This window comes from Podarcis melisellensis (assembly GCF_964234715.1).
Source record: "Podarcis melisellensis genome assembly, chromosome: 6".
Lineage (NCBI taxonomy): Eukaryota > Metazoa > Chordata > Lepidosauria > Squamata > Lacertidae > Podarcis > Podarcis melisellensis.
Genome location: NC_138538.1, coordinates 41,932,820 through 41,954,095, shown reverse-complemented (window position 1 = coordinate 41,954,095; position 21,276 = coordinate 41,932,820). Strand labels below are relative to the sequence as shown.

At 45.0% G+C, this 21,276-nt stretch overlaps 1 protein-coding gene across 7 annotated transcripts in view; it reads left to right on the top strand.

Moving 5' to 3' along the window:
• Nucleotides 1-21,276, top strand: part of ATP2B4 (ATPase plasma membrane Ca2+ transporting 4) — a 165,964-nt gene that overhangs the window by 122,187 nt on the left and 22,501 nt on the right. For all 7 annotated transcript variants that reach the window (XM_081914550.1, XM_081914547.1, XM_081914553.1 and 4 more), the window contains 10 exons: nt 1,455-1,696; nt 4,361-4,595; nt 7,945-8,124; nt 8,808-8,895; nt 9,862-9,968; nt 13,057-13,248; nt 14,290-14,503; nt 16,979-17,190; nt 19,194-19,301; nt 20,231-20,413. In XM_081914550.1, coding sequence (XP_081770676.1) covers nt 1,455-1,696; nt 4,361-4,595; nt 7,945-8,124; nt 8,808-8,895; nt 9,862-9,968; nt 13,057-13,248; nt 14,290-14,503; nt 16,979-17,190; nt 19,194-19,301; nt 20,231-20,413 — 1,761 coding nt within the window. The remainder of the gene's footprint in view (nt 1-1,454; nt 1,697-4,360; nt 4,596-7,944; nt 8,125-8,807; nt 8,896-9,861; nt 9,969-13,056; nt 13,249-14,289; nt 14,504-16,978; nt 17,191-19,193; nt 19,302-20,230; nt 20,414-21,276) is intronic.

The window sequence follows — 21,276 nt, the reverse complement described above, 5'->3', positions numbered from 1 at the left end:
AATCTTCCTAAATAAAATAAATATCTTCACTTTATAAACATTCAGGGAAAGGAGTGAGGCAGGCAGGGCTCTCTCATCTTTGAGGCAGCCCTCTGTCACCTGCTGTCCCATCCCTGACCCCAAAGTGTGTTCTTTGCTTTTTGAGTGGCAGATGGACAGAGGAGGAGGAGCTTGAACAAGCTACATCAAGCTCACAGTGGACTGTGCCTGCTTTTTAATTTGATGGAGGGATGCAACAGCCTCTGCTGCAAATGCTCTCCCCATCAATGTTCTTTTGCCTGGGTGAATCTGTGAACCAACACTATCAGCTGTCACACTGATCTGCAGCATATTTACCGAGCAACAGAAGAGCCTCAATAGGTTTGTAGGGAGGAGAGCAGGACATTTGTCACTAACTTACGGTCGGTCTCACTTCTAACAGGATTAATCTCTGTGTAGGGAAAAGCAACGTCTGCTGGGATCTCTGTTCTCAGACTTGGATCCCTGTTACATGTATTGGCTGCTTGCAGCAGAAAAACACACCGTGCCTTTCATGTGTTAACAAATGCACTTTTTTCTCAAACATGAAAGTAATCTTCGTGTCTGGAAAAAAATAGCATATGAAGCTCTTTTTGAAATGTCTAATATACATAAACCTTCCAAACTCTCCAGTGAGGTAGGGAAGTGCCGTGCAGTTGGCTCCTCTGATCTGGGACTGACAAGGAGAAATCTGAATACCCACCAGTCAGTCTGAGATCAGAAGAGGTCTCTGCTTCACAAATCTGACAGGTAAGGAAATTCTGCTAATATCCCTTTCTCACAGATAGAAACTGAAGCCTAAAGAGATTAAGGCTTTGACTTCTGAAAGATAAAAATAACAGCCATCTAGCTAACTCACTTTGGATTTTCGTCATTTTTACCTCTGAAATTCTCTTCTAGTGACAGGAACCCACCATGGACAAATCCAAATGTTTTTCATTGCATATTGTTGCCTCTTTGCTCCAAGGAGCTCAGAGTTGGGGTCAAACCAGACAGAAAGTTAAACTCCTCTTTGCATTAGCATGCATGGTTTTTTGTTTAATGCAAAGAGCATGAGCTAAAGGGGCTGATAATTACCAGGATCACCGCCAGGCTGGAGAGGGGGAATTCTGACCCAAAAGGATTCTTCATATGATAGCTGCATATATTTGGTTTAATCCTCTCCTCCAATCCCCACATTGTAATTTTATTCTCCCTCTGAGGTGGTTGGGCTCAAGGACAGCAACTAGATCAGGTTCACCCAGGGAGCTTCATGACTGAGTAGGGATTTGAACCCACAGCTCCTGGTCCAAGTCCAGTGCTGTACCCACTAAGCATCACTGGCTTTCCCTTCCTGTTCTGTGCTTACCAGATTCAGATAGGGTGCAAGTGGCCATGGCTGTTTAGATGTGATTTGCCATTAGTTTATCACCTGACACTCGTTTTGGGAAATCTAGCCACCAGAGAAAGAAGGGGGCCTCCCACGTCAAGTTGGAAACAAGACGGAATGTGCACTTCTGGGTTTTGTGCTGGACCTGAAGCAGGATTATCAAGCCGTCCGCAATGAGGTGCCAGAGGAAAAACTCTACAAGGTGTACACCTTCAACTCGGTCCGCAAATCCATGAGCACGGTGCTGAAGAACCCAGATGGGAGCTTCCGCATGTACAGCAAAGGAGCCTCTGAGATCCTCCTGCGCAAGTAACTAACTTCTCTCCTAATGGCTCTTTTGGGTTCTCTGGTGATTCTTTCTGCCATATTCCAGAAGGGGATCTGTTACTTTGTGGGTGCAAAGAAACAGTAAAGAGTCTGTCATCCAGGAAAGCTTGTGCTGTAATAGATTTGTTAGTCTTTAAGCTTCTACTGGACTCTTCTTCTTGTTGTTTTCCATTTCCCTTCTTTACCACTGTTCCCAGAGTTCCCACTGGCAGTGGAATATCTAGGCAGACTCAGGGGCCTTTATTGCAGAAAGCTGGACATTTAAAAGCCAAAATAGGCATGATTTCATTCCCACAATTAGCAGTTACAGGAATGGGTTTTTAGAAAGTAAATAGCAAGAGCAGGGGACCCAATCCAGATTAGAGTTCGGAAGGTAACCCTCCTCTCCCCCTCTACAGTCCCAGAATGTAGTTGGGGCCTCTTTGCATTGGAAATTGTAGGAAGTCTCGGTTCAGATTAGAACTACAGTAGGGCCCCAGGCTTAAAGCCACTACATACACATACACCAGCATCCTGATTCAGATTAGCCCCCCGACACCTGCTACTTACTTGATTAAAAAAAGCAACACTCAAACATTAACAGAACTGATAATTGTGTGAGTGACATCATGTCTGGTTTGAGCTTCGAAGAAAAGCTTGAGACAACTATCTAGGCTGCTGTTTTCCCTCCTTAAGTTCAGCCCATCTTAACAAACGAGGAAGGGGGAGGATGAAAGAAAGTTGGCGATGATGGTGGTTCTCCCAGATGCTGGGTCTTGGTGAGCTTCACAGAATCGTAGGGATGGTCTACTGTTTTCCAAGAATTCTCTTTTGCTGAAAAAGCTTGAAAAACCCCAGCCCAGTCCAAACTGAGATGAGCAGATTTCACCCATCTTTACTACTCTGTGTTAAATGTTGGCCAGTGTCACAAACATTGGTAAGGATAAAGCAGGTACCAAACTCACACTCAGAACTGAGCATCGGTGTCATACTAGTTAATTCGGTGCTGCAGTCTGGAATAATAAAAAGAACACGTATATCTGTATCCATTTTCATCAAAGGAACATCAGAATTAAGGTTGACTTGGGATCAAACAAACTCATGGGTTTTGAAGTAGGAGATATCTTCTCTGTGGTTCAACGCTACACATTAATTACTTGGATTTCAACACAGTTTATAGGTGCCTTATTTTTTAATATTTCCGTGGTTTTTGTAACAGAGGTTCTCTCTTACTCGCTCATGCCACTGCAAGGAGTCATAGAACTGTAGAGTTGGGAGGGACCATGAGAGTCATTTATTCCAACCCAATTGCATAATTTCATAGTCTCTTTCTTTTTGCTGCTTATGTCGGCCTAGCGGTATGCCATAAGTGGAGTCCTTAACCATTGAATTTCCTCTGGGTTTTTGAAGTGGCAAGATACTAATGACACAAGTAGTTTCATGGGTTAAGGAATATTCAGTGATGCGTGCTAGTTATGAAAGAAGCTGCTTTCCAACAGTTCGTCACTCCCTCCTATTGTGCCCACAAAATGGTATTTCCTTTCCATGTTTTTACCGTTGGAGATCATACCTGCTGCCCATTCATAGCCTGTCAAAGTCACTGTGTTCAAAAAGAGGATAGTCATGCATGTAGGGGCAGAATGAGGCCTGTAGAATGAATAAATTCTATTTATGAATAGAATGAATAAATTCTATTTATTTATTTGATTTCTATCCCACCTTTCTTCCAAGGAGCTCAAGACAGCAGCATACATGGTTTTCCCTTCCTTATTTTCCCTCACAACAACCCTGTGAGGTAGGCTAAGAGACAATGGCTGGCCCAAGTTCATCCAGTGACTGAGTGGGGATTCGAATCCTGATTTCCCAGGTCCTGGTCCAACACACACTACACCACATCGTCCTGTAGCCATGGATGAGGTGCTGGAAACTCTGTAGGTCCCCAAAGCATGCCTAAAAATGACCTACTCAATTCCATTCTATTTATCCCAACTGGTCAGCATTCAATGGTCCAGTCCACTGGGGGGGGCATTCTCCAAGAGAAAGACTCAGCTCTGCTCTACATATGAGGCACCTCTCGCTTTCTTTCTTGTCTACATCTGTACTGGGATTGTTTTATTTATTGTTTTATCGCTTGTTGTTTGCTACCCTACGCTTCTTTGGAAGGAAGGGTGGGGATATAAATTTAATAAATAGATAAAATAATAAAAATAATAGAGCCGTCTTTCCCCCCCAACCTCTACAGCAAATGGATGTAGACCTCTTGGACTTCTCCAGGTGGCTACAAAAGTGTCTTATTACGCAAACAAAATATGCACCACAATGTATTTGGTATCTCTGTCTCATTAATATAGTTGCTGAAGTTCAACAGGCCCTTAATCTGTGGACAGTCTTGTAAATTAAAGCTAGGTTAAGGCTCAAGTTAGGAATGGGCAGCAGTACAGAATTTCCATTAAAGAGGGCAGCACAACCCTTCTCATTGTTATTCTAGGAAGGAGAAAGTAGATAATGTACTCCTGTATGTAAAATAGTGTGTAATCCATGCCTCAGTAAGGCACAATCCCTTTGGACCACATACCTAAAGCTCTTTGCCTTTGCTTGCATGAATACATCTTCTGGAAGAAATGCTTATTATTCCTTCTGTTTCTCCCCACCCTACCTTTGATGCAGATGCACAAAGATCTTGGACAAGAATGGGGAACCCAGAATATTTAAGGTGAAGGATCGGGATGAGATGGTGAAGAAAGTGATTGAGCCAATGGCTTGTCAGGGGCTGCGTACCATTTGCCTGGCATATCGGGATTTCCCTACTGGAGTTGAGCCTGACTGGGATACAGAAAACGAGATCCTGTCTGACCTTACCTGCATCACTGTGGTTGGCATTGAGGACCCTGTTCGGCCGGAGGTACCAGCATGGCTCTCTTTGATTTTTGCCTAGTGCAAGGAGGAGACAAATCACTTCTTTCCCCTGAATCATATTCTTTCGTCATGTTGACTCTCATTTGGTCCCAACTGTTTTCCAGATTCATTTCCTTCAGACCCAGCTTTGTTTCCTCTTCTGATGTTTGTTCCCTTGAATGGGTCTTGTGCAAACCAGTGACTTTTACACTGGGCCTCTTCTCTAACATCCACCTTGCCACTTTTCCTCATTTGTCACTGTTACTTTAATCACCAATTCAGACTTTCAGTATATTGGACTCCTTTGCCCTTTCTGCCCCCTCTTCTTTCCTGCTGTCACTTCCTATCTTTGCCATGGCTCTGCGTTTTCTTGACTCCTGTGCACTGCTTTCTTATGGGTCCATCTGATTTACTGAACTTCAGACCTGGCTTCTTATTTATCTGCTCCTGCTCATTTGCTTTTAACTGCCTTAGTCCCATAAACTTTCTGACTGCTGCCATCACTCTCTGCCAGAGTTTGAAGATAACTGTATTTCCCATTTACAGTCAGTGGGTTGAATCCAATGTAGCGCTAAATTAAACTCACTTAGTGGCATGCATTTTCCAATGGCAAAATATTTTGCACCAGCCGAATGTTGTTGTGCAAGAGGCTGGGTAACCAGTTTACTGGTAACTTTGTGGAACAATAGATTGCATACTTCATTATGCAGCACATTTCTGCTAGCACAGCTGTATTCCTCTTTTGCTCAACATCAAAACTTGCCCATCCTCTGTTGTGCCCGTGCACAGAGAATTCTGGATACAGCCCAGAAGCCGCCGGGATGCTGTGTTTTCAGTAAGGCTGGTAGTGTGAAGAAAAGGCCCCTGTGAGATTCTGGCAGCTACAGATCAATGAGAAAGTCATGCGGTACAGCTTTGTCCTCCACGGAGTCACATTAATGGGGGGAAAGCTGCACCTGTTGAATTCCACACTACTGTGCAGTTGTTGCAGAAGTTGACAGCTGTGTTAGGAATTGCCTGGAAGAGGGAATTTTGGCACACCCTGCTTTTCCAGTTACAGATAGGTAGCCGTGTTGGTCTGCCATAGTCAAAACAAAAAAATTCCTTCCAGTAGCACCTTAAAGACCAACTAAGTTAGTTCTTGGTATGAGCTTTCGTGTGCATGCACACTTCTTCAGATACACACGAAAGCTCATACCAAGAACTAACTTAGTTGGTCTTTAAGGTGCTACTGGAAGGAATTTTTTTGTCCTGCTTTTCCAGTCACGGTGCTGCGGGAGGTGTGGCAACTATCTTAATTCTTTCTTCCAAGCAATTACAGAAGGGCCCAGGAACTCTGCCTCATCCTGAATGAGGCAATTTTAATTTGCAAATTCCACACAGAAGCAACTGCAGGGATTCTGACAGGGAATGAAGGCTGCTGAGGGAAGGGGCACATTTTGAGCATCCAGCATCCGCCTCCTCGGCCTGCTTCTCCCCACCTCCCACACACTGTTTTCTCTCACAGCTTACTATGGTGGTGACAAGCAGACAACTGACCTAACAGAATCAACCATCCCAGGCCTACCTCTTGATTACATTTCAGCGCTGGCCCCCTGCACGCGCCTTTCCTTAATTAGATGTTGAATTATCTGGGGTTGGAAATGGCTTTGCAGATGCCCTGCGTGCAGTAGCTCTGGAGGCGGTGATTCAATTTGCTGGTGCCTTAGTAATGTCTCCCTCCCTCCCTCCCTGCTCAGGCTTGCTCAGTACAAGATAAAGCCTATTAGTGCAGGGATGCAGCAATGAAATCAGTGTTGCAGGGCAAGGCGGGAGGCTGGCCTGCCACTACTTTGCTGTCCCATAGCGGGCGAGTGGTAAAAAAAACCCCTCTTGCCCGCCCACATTGTGGCGCCAGAGGTTCCCAAGCGATGCTGTGTCATTTGGGGGATGGGACGCAACAAGTTTACGTCTCCCTAGAGGCAAGAAATTGTGCCTATTCCAGAAAATGCTTAGAAAAAAACTTGTTGCCTGGCTACGAACCGTGCATTTTCTGAGAAGCCACAATTGGCTCCAACTCTCAGCACACAGATTTGTACCTACATACAGTGAAATGCATGTTTGTGTGTGAGAAAGGTCATCATGCATGGACCACCCTGGGCTCCTTTGGGAGGAAGGTTGTGATCTAAATTTAATCAAGTAACAAATAAATGACAGCTTACGTTTAGGTTTTGTACAGTTCCAGCAGTAGGGGATCTGTCACGTACCAAGACAACCCTTTATCAGAGCACTTTCAACTTGCAGTTCATGGCAATTTCCTCTTAGTTCCTTTTATTTTTTACTAAGTGGAAGGCACTCTCTTATTTTTAGTCACACAAAGAAGGGCCTCGGATGATGATCGGAGGGTGCAGATTGGTTCCTATGGAGAGAGGTGGTCTTTGAGGCATTGCGGACCTGAGCTGTTTAGAGCTTATATGTCAAAACCAACACTTTGAATTGGGTCCAGAAACTAATTGGAAGCCTCATCATCCATAATCAGGTCATTTAAAGTTAAAACCATTTTAAATTGTTAAAATAAATAAAGTTAAAACAATTTTTAATAATTGGGATAATAATAACAACAAGCCCCACTAAGCAATACCCCAACCCAAGGTTCCATGAAGCGCCCTGCCCTCCTAGGTCAGGTGGAGGAGGCCTGTAAGGCAGGGAGAAGGTTCACCAAGACTACAGCCAAAAGGAGCTGCGTTTTTTAGAGACAAAATCTGAAGATAACTCTGTAACTTTTTCTGTTACTGTGTTGAAAGTCCAGTGGGAAAAACTTGAACAGGATATACATCTTTAAATAAATATTTATTGCTTTCTTTCTTTTTAATGACCTACGTTTGGAGCAGTTGCATTGCAGTGTTGTCTGGAATGTATGGACGTAAAAGCCCAAGTGAAACTTGGAACAAAATGTTGCAGAGTGAAGTGTTCCTGTTCAGCGTTCCAGCCAACCCACTAGCCCGTCTTTCAGGATACTCCATTCCAATCTCCTCCCTCCCCTGGTTTTCCATTCCCCCTCACTGTCTGCATTGTGTGGCCACTGAGCCTGCTTAAAACAATTACTGTGTTGTTGAGGTGGTGGGGCTTCCACAGTTAAGGTTTCTTCCTAAGTATTTTTTTCTACTTCTGCAAACCTGGGTTTTCCCCCCTGAGCCTGCTGATGTATCATTTTGACTACATAAGGATCTAGACTCAGGCAATGAGTTTCCTGTTAGTTTATAGTTGTTGTTCCCCACCCTCCCCGCTCCCTCTTCAGGCTTTATCCATGATTTCCCGCTGCCTCATGCGTGCCTGGCTCAGCTTCCTGACTCTCTTATCTCATGGCTTTCCTACAGGTGCCTGATGCAATCCTGAAGTGCCAGCGCGCTGGTATTACTGTCCGGATGGTTACAGGTGACAACATCAACACAGCCCGTGCCATTGCAACCAAGTGTGGCATCTTGCTACCTGGAGAGGACTTCCTGTGCTTGGAAGGGAAGGAATTCAACCGGCTGATCCGCAACGAGAAAGGAGAGGTGAGAGGAATAAGGGATTGAGGGAACAGGGTGGTGTAGAAGCCACTCAGGGGCCCGGACAGTTTATTTAGAGGACCACTCCCCGCTTGACAGCTTCTGAAACATGTCTCATTCTGTGTAACGCATTCATTCTGTGATCTCTGGGGAATAATGAGCTTTTTCAAGCTCCTGAGAAGGAAACTCTTAGCTCTGAAGTGCAGGCTTGGCAAGGCTAGAATGCAGCTATAGAGAGGGCTTTTCCCTGCCCATGCTTGTTTTTAATACTACAGGTATTTTCTACGGCCTCCTGCTTTGCACCTGGGCTGACTCCAGCCACTTTTAAAGCTGGCTGGTTTTGCTCAGGATAGAATCAAGAGAATTGTAGAGTTGGAAAGGACTTTGGGGGTTATCTAGTGCAACTCCCTGCAATGCAAGAATCTCAACTGAAGCATCCATGACAGGTGGCCATCCAACCTCAACCTTCTCATGCTTTATATGAGATCCATGTTAGCATGGACAGAGTGGGTTTTTACCCACATGATTGGCTGGCACAACCCCTTGGATTGTGAAATTATATTAGTTTGCCTTTAGATAAGCAGGTGTCACTTGTGAGTTCTCAGAACTTCCAGGTAGGAGGAAAGAGGAAAGCAGTTCTCAAGCTCCTGTTCCAGGCCAGTTGGTGAGACTGTGGTTTTGTCTTGCAGGTGGAACAAGAACAACTGGATAAGATTTGGCCCAAGCTACGGGTCCTGGCACGATCTTCACCCACAGATAAACACACACTTGTTAAAGGTAAGGACTTCTGAGGTGACGGAACTTGCCCTCCAAAAAAATGTCCTCCAGAAAGTGGGAGGGGGAAGAGAATAGAGGGGGCAGAGCCCAGCTCCCTATAGCAGCATTCTGTGCATTCGCCTTTAACCTGCATGTGTGAAACAGACCTTTGCTTGGAAAATTATATCCTGCCATTCCAGTGTGGGAAAGAAATACTCAATGCAGCTTTCACAACCAAAAGTAGTTAAGTAACAATTAAAAAAATTAAGAGAAATAGAATCATGGAATTGTAGAGTTGGAAGGGATCCTGAGAATTGCCTAGTCCAACCCCTTGCAATATGCAGCTGTCCCATACAGGGCTCAAACCTTGGTGTTATCAACACAATGTTCTAACCCAGACTTTTCCAAACTTCTCATGACACACTTTTTAGGCATGCATCATTTTGCGACATGGTAATTCCATTTTGCTAGCAAGTCAGAGGTTAAATTAACCCCTTTCCAGGAGCGCGGGGAGCGTTCACACAACACACCCACACACCGCAGCCAACACACTAATGTGTCGCGGCACACAGTTTGGAAAGCTCTGCTCTAACCAACTGAGCTTAGAAAGCCCCTTTTTCTTCATCAGCAGGCAGACTGAACGCTTGCCAAAACAGTAAAGTCTTCAGCTGACAGTGAAACATTGGCAAAGGGGAAGCTGCACAAAGCTTCGGGAGGCAGAGAGTTCCACAGTCTAGGCGCCCCAAAATAAAATATATCCTTGCCAACTATACTTAGCGGCATGTGTGAAAGGGTCTCCCCGGTGATCTTTGGTGGATAGCCTCATATGGGAAGAGGTTGCCCTTTTGGTATCATTGGCCCTAAGCTGTAACCACCACAACCTGAATTGCTTTTGGAAAATGACCCATTGCGTTGCCGCTGGATGCTTTGCTGCCAGTTTGGGTCTCTCTGTGCCTGCCCTCTACTGACGTTCCTACCATCTTTCAGGAATTATTGACAGTACGGTTGGAGAACGGAGGCAGGTGGTGGCTGTGACTGGGGATGGCACCAATGACGGCCCAGCCTTGAAGAAAGCAGACGTGGGATTTGCTATGGTATGGACTAATTGGTGTGCTGGAAACCAAATGCAGCAGCATGTGGGGTTAGTGATTTGCTTGTGTGTGCCTTGCCATAATGGAGCTGATAAGCGGTGTGTGTTAAAGCTCTGTTTTTATTCTGCTCTATTTTCTGTTTCAGTTTTTGCACTTTGCAGAAGTCAGGAATGTTACAGCTCAGGACAGAATCTCACAATCCCTGGGCTCAGTAGGACACAGCAGGCAAGCATTAGGAAAAATTGGTCACCACAGGATACCTGCTTAATACTTCTGAAGCTTGCTGGGATTGTTCTGGCAGCGGCAGATTCTGTAGTAACTGACTGCCACCGTGTGTCTGCAATGGAGTTTTGCAATAAGCCTAATTGCCTTCTTGATCTGCTGCCATGGTTCTTCACTGAGGTGCAGGAGGAGTCTGAGCAGAGAGTTACTGCCTAGGTTTCTACCACACTTTTGGTGTTGCAAAGGGGGACAATCAAAATCACCAGTGGAATCTGCAGCAAAATGTTGCCATGTTCCATACCCTCCTCTATGATCCACCATTTCCCCCCCCCCCGCCACCCAGTTTTGTGTGCCTCCCTGCCTGTAATAGAATTATATGCCCATTGCTCAGTCCTCAGTGGACTGTTTCAAGCCTTCTCTCCCTTAAACTTAGCAGGTGTTTATATATATATATATATTTGCTTTCGTAGATTTTCACGGGTACAGGAATGCAGGTTTTGGTGTCCTCGGGTGTCTTCCCGTGTAAAAGTTGGGGTGTCTAGGCGACGTTTCGACGAGGTCTCACTCGTCATCTTCAGGCTGGTGCTTTCGGCTTCTTGTTACTGGAACAGAGCAGGATCTCAGTGTTTGAGTTCCTATAAATACTGTTGAGGGGGTGTGGTGTATAGCCTCCAATGTTCTGGGCAGAGAGGAAGTTCCCAGGCTAGTGTGCCTTTTCTTCTTTTGTTCCTTAATTACTTGAGGGATATCTTGAGTGATATCTTGAACTTTGTGAAGAGTTTTTCTGAGAAGATGGCTGTACTGCACTTAGTTGTGCTCTGGCTTGGCTTCGTGTATAGGGGCGAGCTGTGGTTTTGTGGCCTGTGTCAGCCAGATCTGTGTAGGGATTGCAGGGGGGTGCAGCATCCGGAGGTGCCACCATGGTTTGGCTACTGGGTGGTGTCTGTAATTTGTCTGTGGAGAGGGTCTGGGTTTGGGTCTGGTGTGGTTGATTGGTGATGGCGTTCTGTGTGCCTCTGGATCTGGTGTCAGTTTTTGTGGGGAGGGCTAATTTCCAGATGTCTGGCAAGCGGGATGTGTCGTCACGCTTGTTCATGTTGTGAGGGTGTTTCTCTATCTCGATGGCTTCCATGATTATTCTCTTGTGGTGATGTTCCATGTTAAAGAGCAATTTGGAATCTGCAAAATTAATTTCGTGTCCTGTTTCTTTCATGTGTTGGAAAAGAGAGGAAGTTTTTTCTTCTTTTTTGACGGCATTCTTGTGTTCTGCGATACGTGCATTTATTCGTCTGTTTGTTTGTCCAATGTACGTGGCTGGGCAGACTTTGCAGGGTATTTCATAGACCCCTTGGTTTTCCAACTGGATTTTATCCTTGGGGTTTCTGAGGATATTGGCTATTTTTTGGTTGGTGCAAAACCAAGACACAGAAGAAAACAATGGCATGGCCCTCCTTCCTTATATCAAGGGCACTACAGATAAAATTAGCAAAATCCTCCATAAACACAATATCAAAACAGCCTTTTGCACCAACCAAAAAATAGCCAATATCCTCAGAAACCCCAAGGATAAAATCCAGTTGGAAAACCAAGGGGTCTATGAAATACCCTGCAAAGTCTGCCCAGCCACGTACATTGGACAAACAAACAGACGAATAAATGCACGTATCGCAGAACACAAGAATGCCGTCAAAAAAGAAGAAAAAACTTCCTCTCTTTTCCAACACATGAAAGAAACAGGACACGAAATTAATTTTGCAGATTCCAAATTGCTCTTTAACATGGAACATCACCACAAGAGAATAATCATGGAAGCCATCGAGATAGAGAAACACCCTCACAACATGAACAAGCGTGACGACACATCCCGCTTGCCAGACATCTGGAAATTAGCCCTCCCCACAAAAACTGACACCAGATCCAGAGGCACACAGAACGCCATCACCAATCAACCACACCAGACCCAAACCCAGACCCTCTCCACAGACAAATTACAGACACCACCCAGTAGCCAAACCATGGTGGCACCTCCGGATGCTGCACCCCCCTGCAATCCCTACACAGATCTGGCTGACACAGGCCACAAAACCACAGCTCGCCCCTATACACGAAGCCAAGCCAGAGCACAACTAAGTGCAGTACAGCCATCTTCTCAGAAAAACTCTTCACAAAGTTCAAGATATCACTCAAGATATCCCTCAAGTAATTAAGGAACAAAAGAAGAAAAGGCACACTAGCCTGGGAACTTCCTCTCTGCCCAGAACATTGGAGGCTATACACCACACCCCCTCAACAGTATTTATAGGAACTCAAACACTGAGATCCTGCTCTGTTCCAGTAACAAGAAGCCGAAAGCACCAGCCTGAAGATGACGAGTGAGACCTCGTCGAAACGTCGCCTAGACACCCCAACTTTTACACGGGAAGACACCCGAGGACACCAAAACCTGCATATATATATATATATATATATATATATATATATATATATATATATATATATATATATAGACACACACACCCACCCTGCAAATTGTGAGGTTCTCTGAGGCCTTCCTCTTCTGCATGGATGGTCCCATTTTTGATACATAAGAGCTGACACTCAACTCTGAACTTCAGAAAGAGGGAGTATTTTATGTCTCAAAGGGCCTTGTATTTCCTATACACCAATCAGTTAACTCATTCATGTTTTTTTGGGAGGGGATTATGGGATTAGCCACCTAATTCCTCCTGCCAACTCATGGTCCTCATCTGAAACTGGAAGGTGCCTGCCATTTTGAGCGCAAGCCTATCTCTGTGGAGAACCAGTCGTAGCAGCAGAACGACAACCTCTTGCCAGCTTGATCTCCTCCTCCTCATTTTCTCTTCCTCAGGGCATTGCTGGCACAGATGTGGCTAAAGAGGCCTCGGATATCATCCTGACAGATGACAACTTTACAAGCATTGTCAAGGCGGTGATGTGGGGCCGCAACGTCTATGACAGCATCTCCAAATTTCTGCAGTTCCAACTTACGGTCAACGTAGTGGCTGTGATTGTGGCTTTCACGGGCGCTTGTATCACGCAGGTAACATCAGTCAAACGGGGAGGGGTTTTATCTATAGCTTAATGTTTGGAAGAATTGAGGTGTCTTGGAACTAGCCATTCTGAATGCCATTCCTAGCTCTGCTGGGCCTCTTTTGTTTTGGAGCTTTGAATTTCACAATGTCTGGTCTTGATGCAGGGCAGCGTGTAAAGACCTGTGTTACAGAGATGGTTGGGCTGGATTTCAAAGGTAGCCATTTCCTTGTTGGATCCAGCCCAAAGATCCATCTAGCATTTCCAGCAGTGGCCAACTGCTCCTGGCAGGTCTCAAAGCTGATGAAGAGAGCAATCCCTTGTTTGTCATCAGCTTCTGGTAATCAGAGGTATAATGACCCATAAAACGGAAGATCTAGATGGCTATTGCATCTCATAGCTAGCAATCACCTGTCCTCTGTACCAAGGGATGGAGAAACTGCAGCCTACAGATGTTGATGGACTACAACTCCCATCATCCCTGAACATTGGCCATGCTGCCTGGGACTAATGGCAGTTGGAGTCCTGCAACATCTGGAGGACCATCCTCAGCTCCGTACATTTGTAGAGATTATTGCAGCATGGAAGCACTTGGAAAAATCGCTGTCATTGCCTATTGAAACATCTCTGCAACAATGAAGACTGCATAGATATTATTTTTTATTAATTAAATGCAAGTTGGTGTTCTGAAAATAGTTAGGCGTTGGAGTCTTAAGGATGCACAAAAGTTATTTGGGAGAAGATTATAGATCATAGAATTGTAGAGTTGGAAGGGACCACAAGAGTCATTGAGTCCAACCCCTCAAAATGCATGTGCTCTCTAAGCTAACCCCCCACTCTGCACTAAATATTTAGTAGTTTAACACTATAGTTGTAGCATTAGTATTCCTGGGCTTCCAACTTGACCATCCCTGGATGATTATACTAGTGGGTTAAGAGTTTGAACTTGTTGCATGTCAGCTCCAGGTGAGCAGCTGGGGGATTGGGGAGGCATAGTCTTGGACCAGAAATGAATTGCACTCCTTTCTGATGGATGCTTCTCCCTTTGCAGGACTCTCCTCTGAAGGCCGTCCAGATGTTGTGGGTCAACTTGATCATGGATACCTTTGCTTCGTTAGCCCTTGCCACAGAACCCCCAACCGAATCCTTGCTCTTGCGCAAGCCATATGGCCGCAACAAGCCACTCATTTCCCGCACCATGATGAAGAACATCCTGGGGCATGCTGTGTACCAGCTCACCATTATTTTCACACTGCTCTTTGCTGGTGAGAGTCAAAGATGGAACTTGCAGCCTTTAGCACAGCGGTTCTCAACCTGTGGGTCCCCAGATGTTGTTGGACTACAACTCCCATCATCCCTGAGCTCTGGCCTTGCTAGCTAGGGGTGATGGGAGTTGTAGTTCAACAACATCTGGGGACCCACAGGTTGAGAAAGGCTGCTTTAGCAAGACATGAAACCATTAGGTTGGGTCTTGGAAATCTAGGTTCTCCTTTCCCTATATCTACCCATACTTCCCTTCTTCCCTCCACAAAAAAATTGTGGGCCTTCAGCTTAGCTGTCAGTTATCATTTATAATAATTCTATGGTAGCCATTGGTTGAGTGGCTTAGCATACAGGAAAGCTTTCAAACAAGGCTTCTCTTTCAATAAAATGAAACTGCTCATGCAGCTGATTCTGATAGCTGGCTACTCTCCCATCTATGATGTAGACTGCCAGGAGCCAGTGGCAGAGCAACATGCTGCAACCCCCGGAGTGGAGAACAGGCAGGGGCATGGCGCGTTGTCCGTAAGGGCGTAGCACATATCCCAACATGGTCCGGCACACATCCCGGGGGGTGGCTGGGATGACACCCTTTCCCCCAAATGGTACCCGGTGTGGCGCGCTCTCCTGCCCCCCCCCCTTTGTACACCAGAGCCAGGAACAACTTCTATGTATAATCTTGCAGGGTTCAGAGGCAGAAATTCCATGGAAAAGTCATAATGAAGACCATTGCCTGTGCTGAATTTCTGGCTGTTGTGCAGCTTTGACACAGTCTGTCAGGAAAAGAGAGTCTCTATGGAGACTATATGACCAATACATTTAATCCTTGTCCAAGGGAAGAGCTTTAATCTAGGAAATTATGCCTTTCATCAACACAATTTAGCTTTTCTTTTGCCTTTTAAAAGCTGTTTTACATTGGTTTTTTCTTCAAGTGATGTATTTAAATTTGGACAGGTTCAAGTACAAGTTAATTGGACTTCTTTTGGCTTCAGTCTCATAAAGGGAGCTGTCTAATTTTCCAGCAGCTCCTTATCTAGGACTGACAATCCTCATTCCAAATACAACCCTCAGTCTGCCCTGAGAAGACATTAATGCAAATTGCACCATCCTTTTTGTGTGCATGGGTCTGGTTTGTATCATCCTGTTGCCAATATCTGAGACTTTGCAGAATGCAGACTTTGGCAAGTACAAGTAATGTGGAAGGACAGGGAATCAAGACTAGGATAGACGTCTCACTTTCTGGATTCACTGGCCTGATATGTACCTCATATTAAACCATAATTTAAAAGAAACTATTCCCACCACGCTCATTCCCTCGCTTCTGCTGCAGTACAGAAAAAACAAGCTAGAGTCTGGGTTGCCATGTCATCTAAACCTATGCTCATGGTTTGAGCAGCGAGCCCATGCACATTGAACCATAGTTTATTTTGAACTATGGTTTGATGCATTTTCTTAGTTCCATGATTAGTGTCTACGTTCCAGTTGGCTGGTGGAGTTTAAGAAGGCTGAAGAGCATGTCCCTTGGCATACACAGCCAATGAGCTACTGTGTTGCCTCTGTGCACTTCCTTTGTAACTGCAGGGAGAAGCTCTCTGCAGGGTGTTTGCAGAATTGCAGCAGGCTCTCTCGGAATGGTGCCACCCCACGTTGCTTCTACAGATGGGCAGTCCCTATCTTTTGATACCCTGTTTTCCTGGAGACACTAATGTCACATTATATTTGTCCCACACTCATGAGGGCTAGAAGCCTAGCTTGGATTTTGGACTTGTTTTTAAATGAAAGGTGAAATTCTCAGGAAAACACAAATACACAAGCAACAGAAAGTCCCCAAATATGAAAATGTACCGAACAAGCCTATAGAGAACGAAGTGAAAATGGATACACACAAGACAATAAGCAATACACATTCTTGATGGAACACCTGATATTAGCCTGCTTTGCCAAATGAGTCTTTTTCAAACATATCCTAGCAATGTTGAGTCCTTGGGAAGAAATATTTTCAACCGTCTTCTTAGGGAATGAATCCAAATTCTTCATGTGCATCAACAAGATCCTTTATTGGCCATTAAAACAGTCTAATATTAGGCAAAACAGTGTTCCATTGGGTGTGTATATTGCTTTTTGTCTTATGTATATCAGTGTTTATTCCCTTCTGTATATGGTTCTTCAGTACAGCATAGCATATTTTCATATTTTGGGTCTTTCTGTTGCTTGTGTATTTCTACCTAGGGAGCCTTGCTGCAAGTTGTGCATTATTCTTGAATTCTCAGGAAGCTACTTTGTGTGCTGAAAGAACGAGCCTGTGCTGTTCAGAGAATGAGTTGCTTAATGGCACGCAAGATATGTTTGCAGTTAACCCTGGTTTGGGGATTGTGTCCTCTACTGTGTTATATAATCACATCATAATCTCTGGTGTCTGTGTGTAGGGGAAGGTTTGTTGTTATTCTTATCATTTTCTCTTCAAACTCTTCTTCTGCTAGGTGAGAAATTTTTTGATATTGACAGTGGCCGGAACGTCCCCCTCCACTCCCCACCCACTGAACACTACACCATTGTCTTCAACACTTTTGTCATGATGCAACTTTTCAATGAGATCAATGCTCGCAAGATCCATGGTGAGCGGAATGTCTTTGAGGCCATTTTCCGGAACCCCATCTTCTGCTCAGTGGTGCTAGGAACCTTTGTTGCCCAGGTAAATTATATTGGCTAAGAGGCAGGCGGGAAGGGGATCATGAGGAAATGGAGAGAGAAAACTGGAGGCGGAGGGGACTATGAAAGGGAACACTGTCGGAAGTTGTTGTCTGAAGCATGCTCCTTGACCAAACACCATATAGCTTTTTGTGAGGCTGACCACAGTAAGGCCTTCTATGGATTGTATATTGAGGAGTCAGTGATCTGACAAGACAGGCCTACCTTGCAAGTGTGTGAGGAAACAGAAATAAGATGATTGGATACAAGAGTTCTCTACTCGTGGGAAGGAGGACAGCTAGCATGAAGAAAGATCTCTTCTCTGGAACCAGAAAGACAGTCTCCAGATCATCTCCAGAGGTGCAAGGTCTGCAGCCTTGGAGGTTTTCACCTTTCTAAGAACCCAAGGGGTGGAGGAGGAGGCAGCATCAGTAGGCAAAGCAGAGAAAAAGAGTCCTCTTTCAGTCATAAGAACATAAGAGCCCTGGTGGCTCAGGCCATCCTGTTCTCACAGTGGCCAATCAGATACCAATGGGAAAGCCCATGAGTGCAGCAGCATTCACCCTACTTGTGATTCCCAGGAACTGGTATTCAGAGTCAGATAGATTGGCTCCCTCGTGAGTGGAGAGGGAATTGCTTCATTCAGGATACCTCTGCTTTATTCCCACAGAGCAGACAGTTATATTTTAGTGTGTTCAGCCTACATGGACCTCACCCGCTGAAGGCACTAGCCAACAGGAATGTTGCTTCAGCCCAGACAATGGGAGCAGGGGGGTCCCTCTGAGTTGTCACAGGTCTTTCCCCCAGGGCAACTCTTCAAAGGTTTTGTACAGTTATGTCAGGGAGGACAGGGATCCCAAGGGTTAGAGTCAAGGGAAGTCGAGCCCAGTGCAGACATCCCTCAGGGCAGTTTCCCTGCCAAAGGCTGTGGGACCCCTTCGTCTCTCTCTCCTTTCCACATAGAGACCAGTCCACTACAGTAGCTGAGCCATATGGTATTAGCTCAGCTTTTCCTGCAGCTCCACCTTCGGCTCAGGCAGTTCCATTTCCCACAAACTTGTGTGACATCATTCACAGGGAATAGGCCAAACCATCTAAGCCAAAATCTCGTCATCATTTTTGCAACAAGTTCTACCATGTATCAGCTGATGTAATGCATGGTTTGGCTACACCCAAGGCAGATGCCCCAGTTACACCTCTCACATCTGAGGAACTCTTGCTTTCAGACTTAGATGAGTTTCTGAAGTGGCTGGGGTCCCCAATGCTGATGTTTCAATGCACATTTCATAGCTCTTGAGCCCACAGCTACATCCTCCAGCAGCCTTCACCTCTCTGAACCAATCCGATTGAGAAATACCTGGACACATGGTACAGATGTCTTCCCTTCCAATGCCTTATAGTGGAATCTCATTGAAGAAAACTCACAACTCTCATGGCTAGTCTGCTGGCTTTCATTATGCACATCAGGGCACATTGAAGCTTGGATCTGATTGTGTGGGTTATGGTGCTCTGGTAACATGCCACTCAAACCGGCGATGAGGCTAATTTTTGTGGTACTTAACAAACTATGTTGATGCATTCAGGCATGACTCTCATAGAAATGGCCCCATGCTGTAGACGTGGTATTTACACAGAAGAGCTCACCTTACGTGTGAGGTATCACCAATGCACTGGCGAAAGTTCCTTTTTCAGTTTTATGATGTGAATAAGCACTTTTCTTATATGATGCAAGAATGGGAGGAAAGGGAGGGTCCCTTGAGTAGGTCTGAAAAATGACTTGGAGCCACCTTCTGTCCTTTGTCCAAAGCACACCCTGCAAAAATGTAGCTAACTAGAACGTGACATGCAAGTTGTTGTATGTTTTTGTCTAGTAACATGCCATGAGTTACCTGAAGAAAATTTAAAGTGTACTGCTTTGGAAGGTAACAATTCTTTCTGTACCTCCATGGTTCTTTTTTTTTTAACCACAGCTGATCTGACTATGCTCTTTTTCCTCTTATGCCACAGATCATCATTGTAGAATTTGGTGGGAAGCCCTTCAGCTGTTCTGGACTCACCTTGAGCCAATGGTTCTGGTGTGTCTTCATTGGTGTTGGAGAACTGCTTTGGGGACAGGTGAGCCTGAACAAGATATGGCCATGTTGTTAAAGGAAGGCTAAGCACCCGCCATACCTCTGAGTACACACACTTTGCAGCTATGTGGGTGGAAAATTTGGTGATGCTGTTAATAGTCCAAAGTGCTTTATGAAGGCAAGACTCACCTCCAAAAGCATAGCAGTCTTTAAGCTCAGATCAAGGATGGGGAACCTGTGGCTTTCCATATGTTGTTAAGTCTGCCTCTTTCATTGACCTTCTGGTTGGGACTGATGGGAGTTGGAGTCCAACAACAAGTAGAGAGCCACAGGTTTTCCCAGTCCTGACCTTAGATGTCTAAATTCAAGACCCAGGCTTTAAAGCAGAGAATGGTCAGTTTTGTGCTGCCACAGAACTGAGTGAATTAAGGAGGCATGATTGTCACTTCTATTGCCATGGGGAGTTTTCATTGAGAATAAATTCATCTACATTAGTAACTCTAATTCTGTCATTGGGAAGGAATTCCTTCCTTGGGAAGGAAATGTTATCTACTCCTTTTTACAAACCAGCTTTACATTCTCACCCTCTATTTCTCTCAAGCAAACTGTTGTTGTTCTTCCTTTCTCCCTGGTTTCCTTCCTCTGAAAGTGAAGTCCTTTCAAATGCAATTGCACACATGTGAAGAGTCATTTTATCAATTGCACAGGCTATATGAAAAATGTTGTTTATTCTGTGAGCCAGGCTGAGGTCCTGAAGCTGTCCAAAAGATTAAACATAAATTAATTAAATAAAGTAATAGATTTTTTTTAATGCCATGATAGTGCTTAGCACTGCTTGGGATGGCATGACCCAATTGCATGGAAAAATTGTCCAGAGTTATGGTGCTGACCAGATAAGCGTCTGGTTTTTTTGAGACCCAAAATTGTACAAAGCAGGGAGGAATTAACCTTGAGTGTCCTGTACGTCTCTAGTTGATCAGCAGCATTCCAACCAATCAGCTGAAGTTCCTGAAGGAGGCAGGCCATGGCATTAACAAGGAGGATATGAATGATGAGGAGTTCACTGAGGGTCTAGATGAAATCGACCATGCTGAAATGGAGCTGCGGCGAGGACAGATTCTCTGGTTCCGGGGTCTCAACAGAATACAGACTCAGGTACAGTTTTCATTTCTCCTCTGCTAGGGATTTTTGACTGCCTCCATTGGCGACTCATAGCTGTGTCCTCTCCTGCCATAATCAGATCCCTTCCCAGTGAAAGCAGGGCTGCGTGCCATGGAAAGGGATGTGCCATTCACACTGCTGGAAGAGTTGAGAATCAATGGCCTGAGCTAGTGGTGTTGATGTACATGCAGCTGAGCAGATGCACTCACCTGGGCTTTTTCTAAGCATTGGTGCTTGCTTCCAAGGCAAGTCTCTGCATGCACAGAAAAAGATGGAGCATTTGATGCCAACCTTCTCTCCCTGCCTCTGTGATGCAATTATTTGCAAACAAAAATAGCAGTCCTGCTGAGCTATGCATGTGGTCATTGCTCAAGGTCCCACAGTTTGCCTCCAGATCTTTGCAGCCCCACTAAATATTTGAAAAAGGACAATCCATCTTGCCGTTGATTTACACTAAACCCTTTGCCGCTTTTGCCATGGCCCTTAAAAGTGAACCTGGATAAAGCCATTACTTGTGGAGGATTCCACAAAAGGGAAGAGCAGGCCCTTGTGAAATCAAGGGGAATGTGTTCGCTACCATTCATGGACTTAGGCTGACAGCACAGCAGAGAGTTTCCTCCTTCTGGAGGAACAAACACAGACCTGGCTGCAGATATTTCTGATGGTAAAAATAAATTCAGCCACTTTATTCAGGGGCAGGTCCCCCTGAAGATTCCAGATGAAGATGAAGTTAACATTAACCATTCCTTGCAGATATATACACACAGAGACCATGATATTGCAAGAACTTGCATTGGCTTTCCAAGTTCCAGAACCTTTCCTTCATAAGTTATAAAATGTGTTTTGACAACTATTCA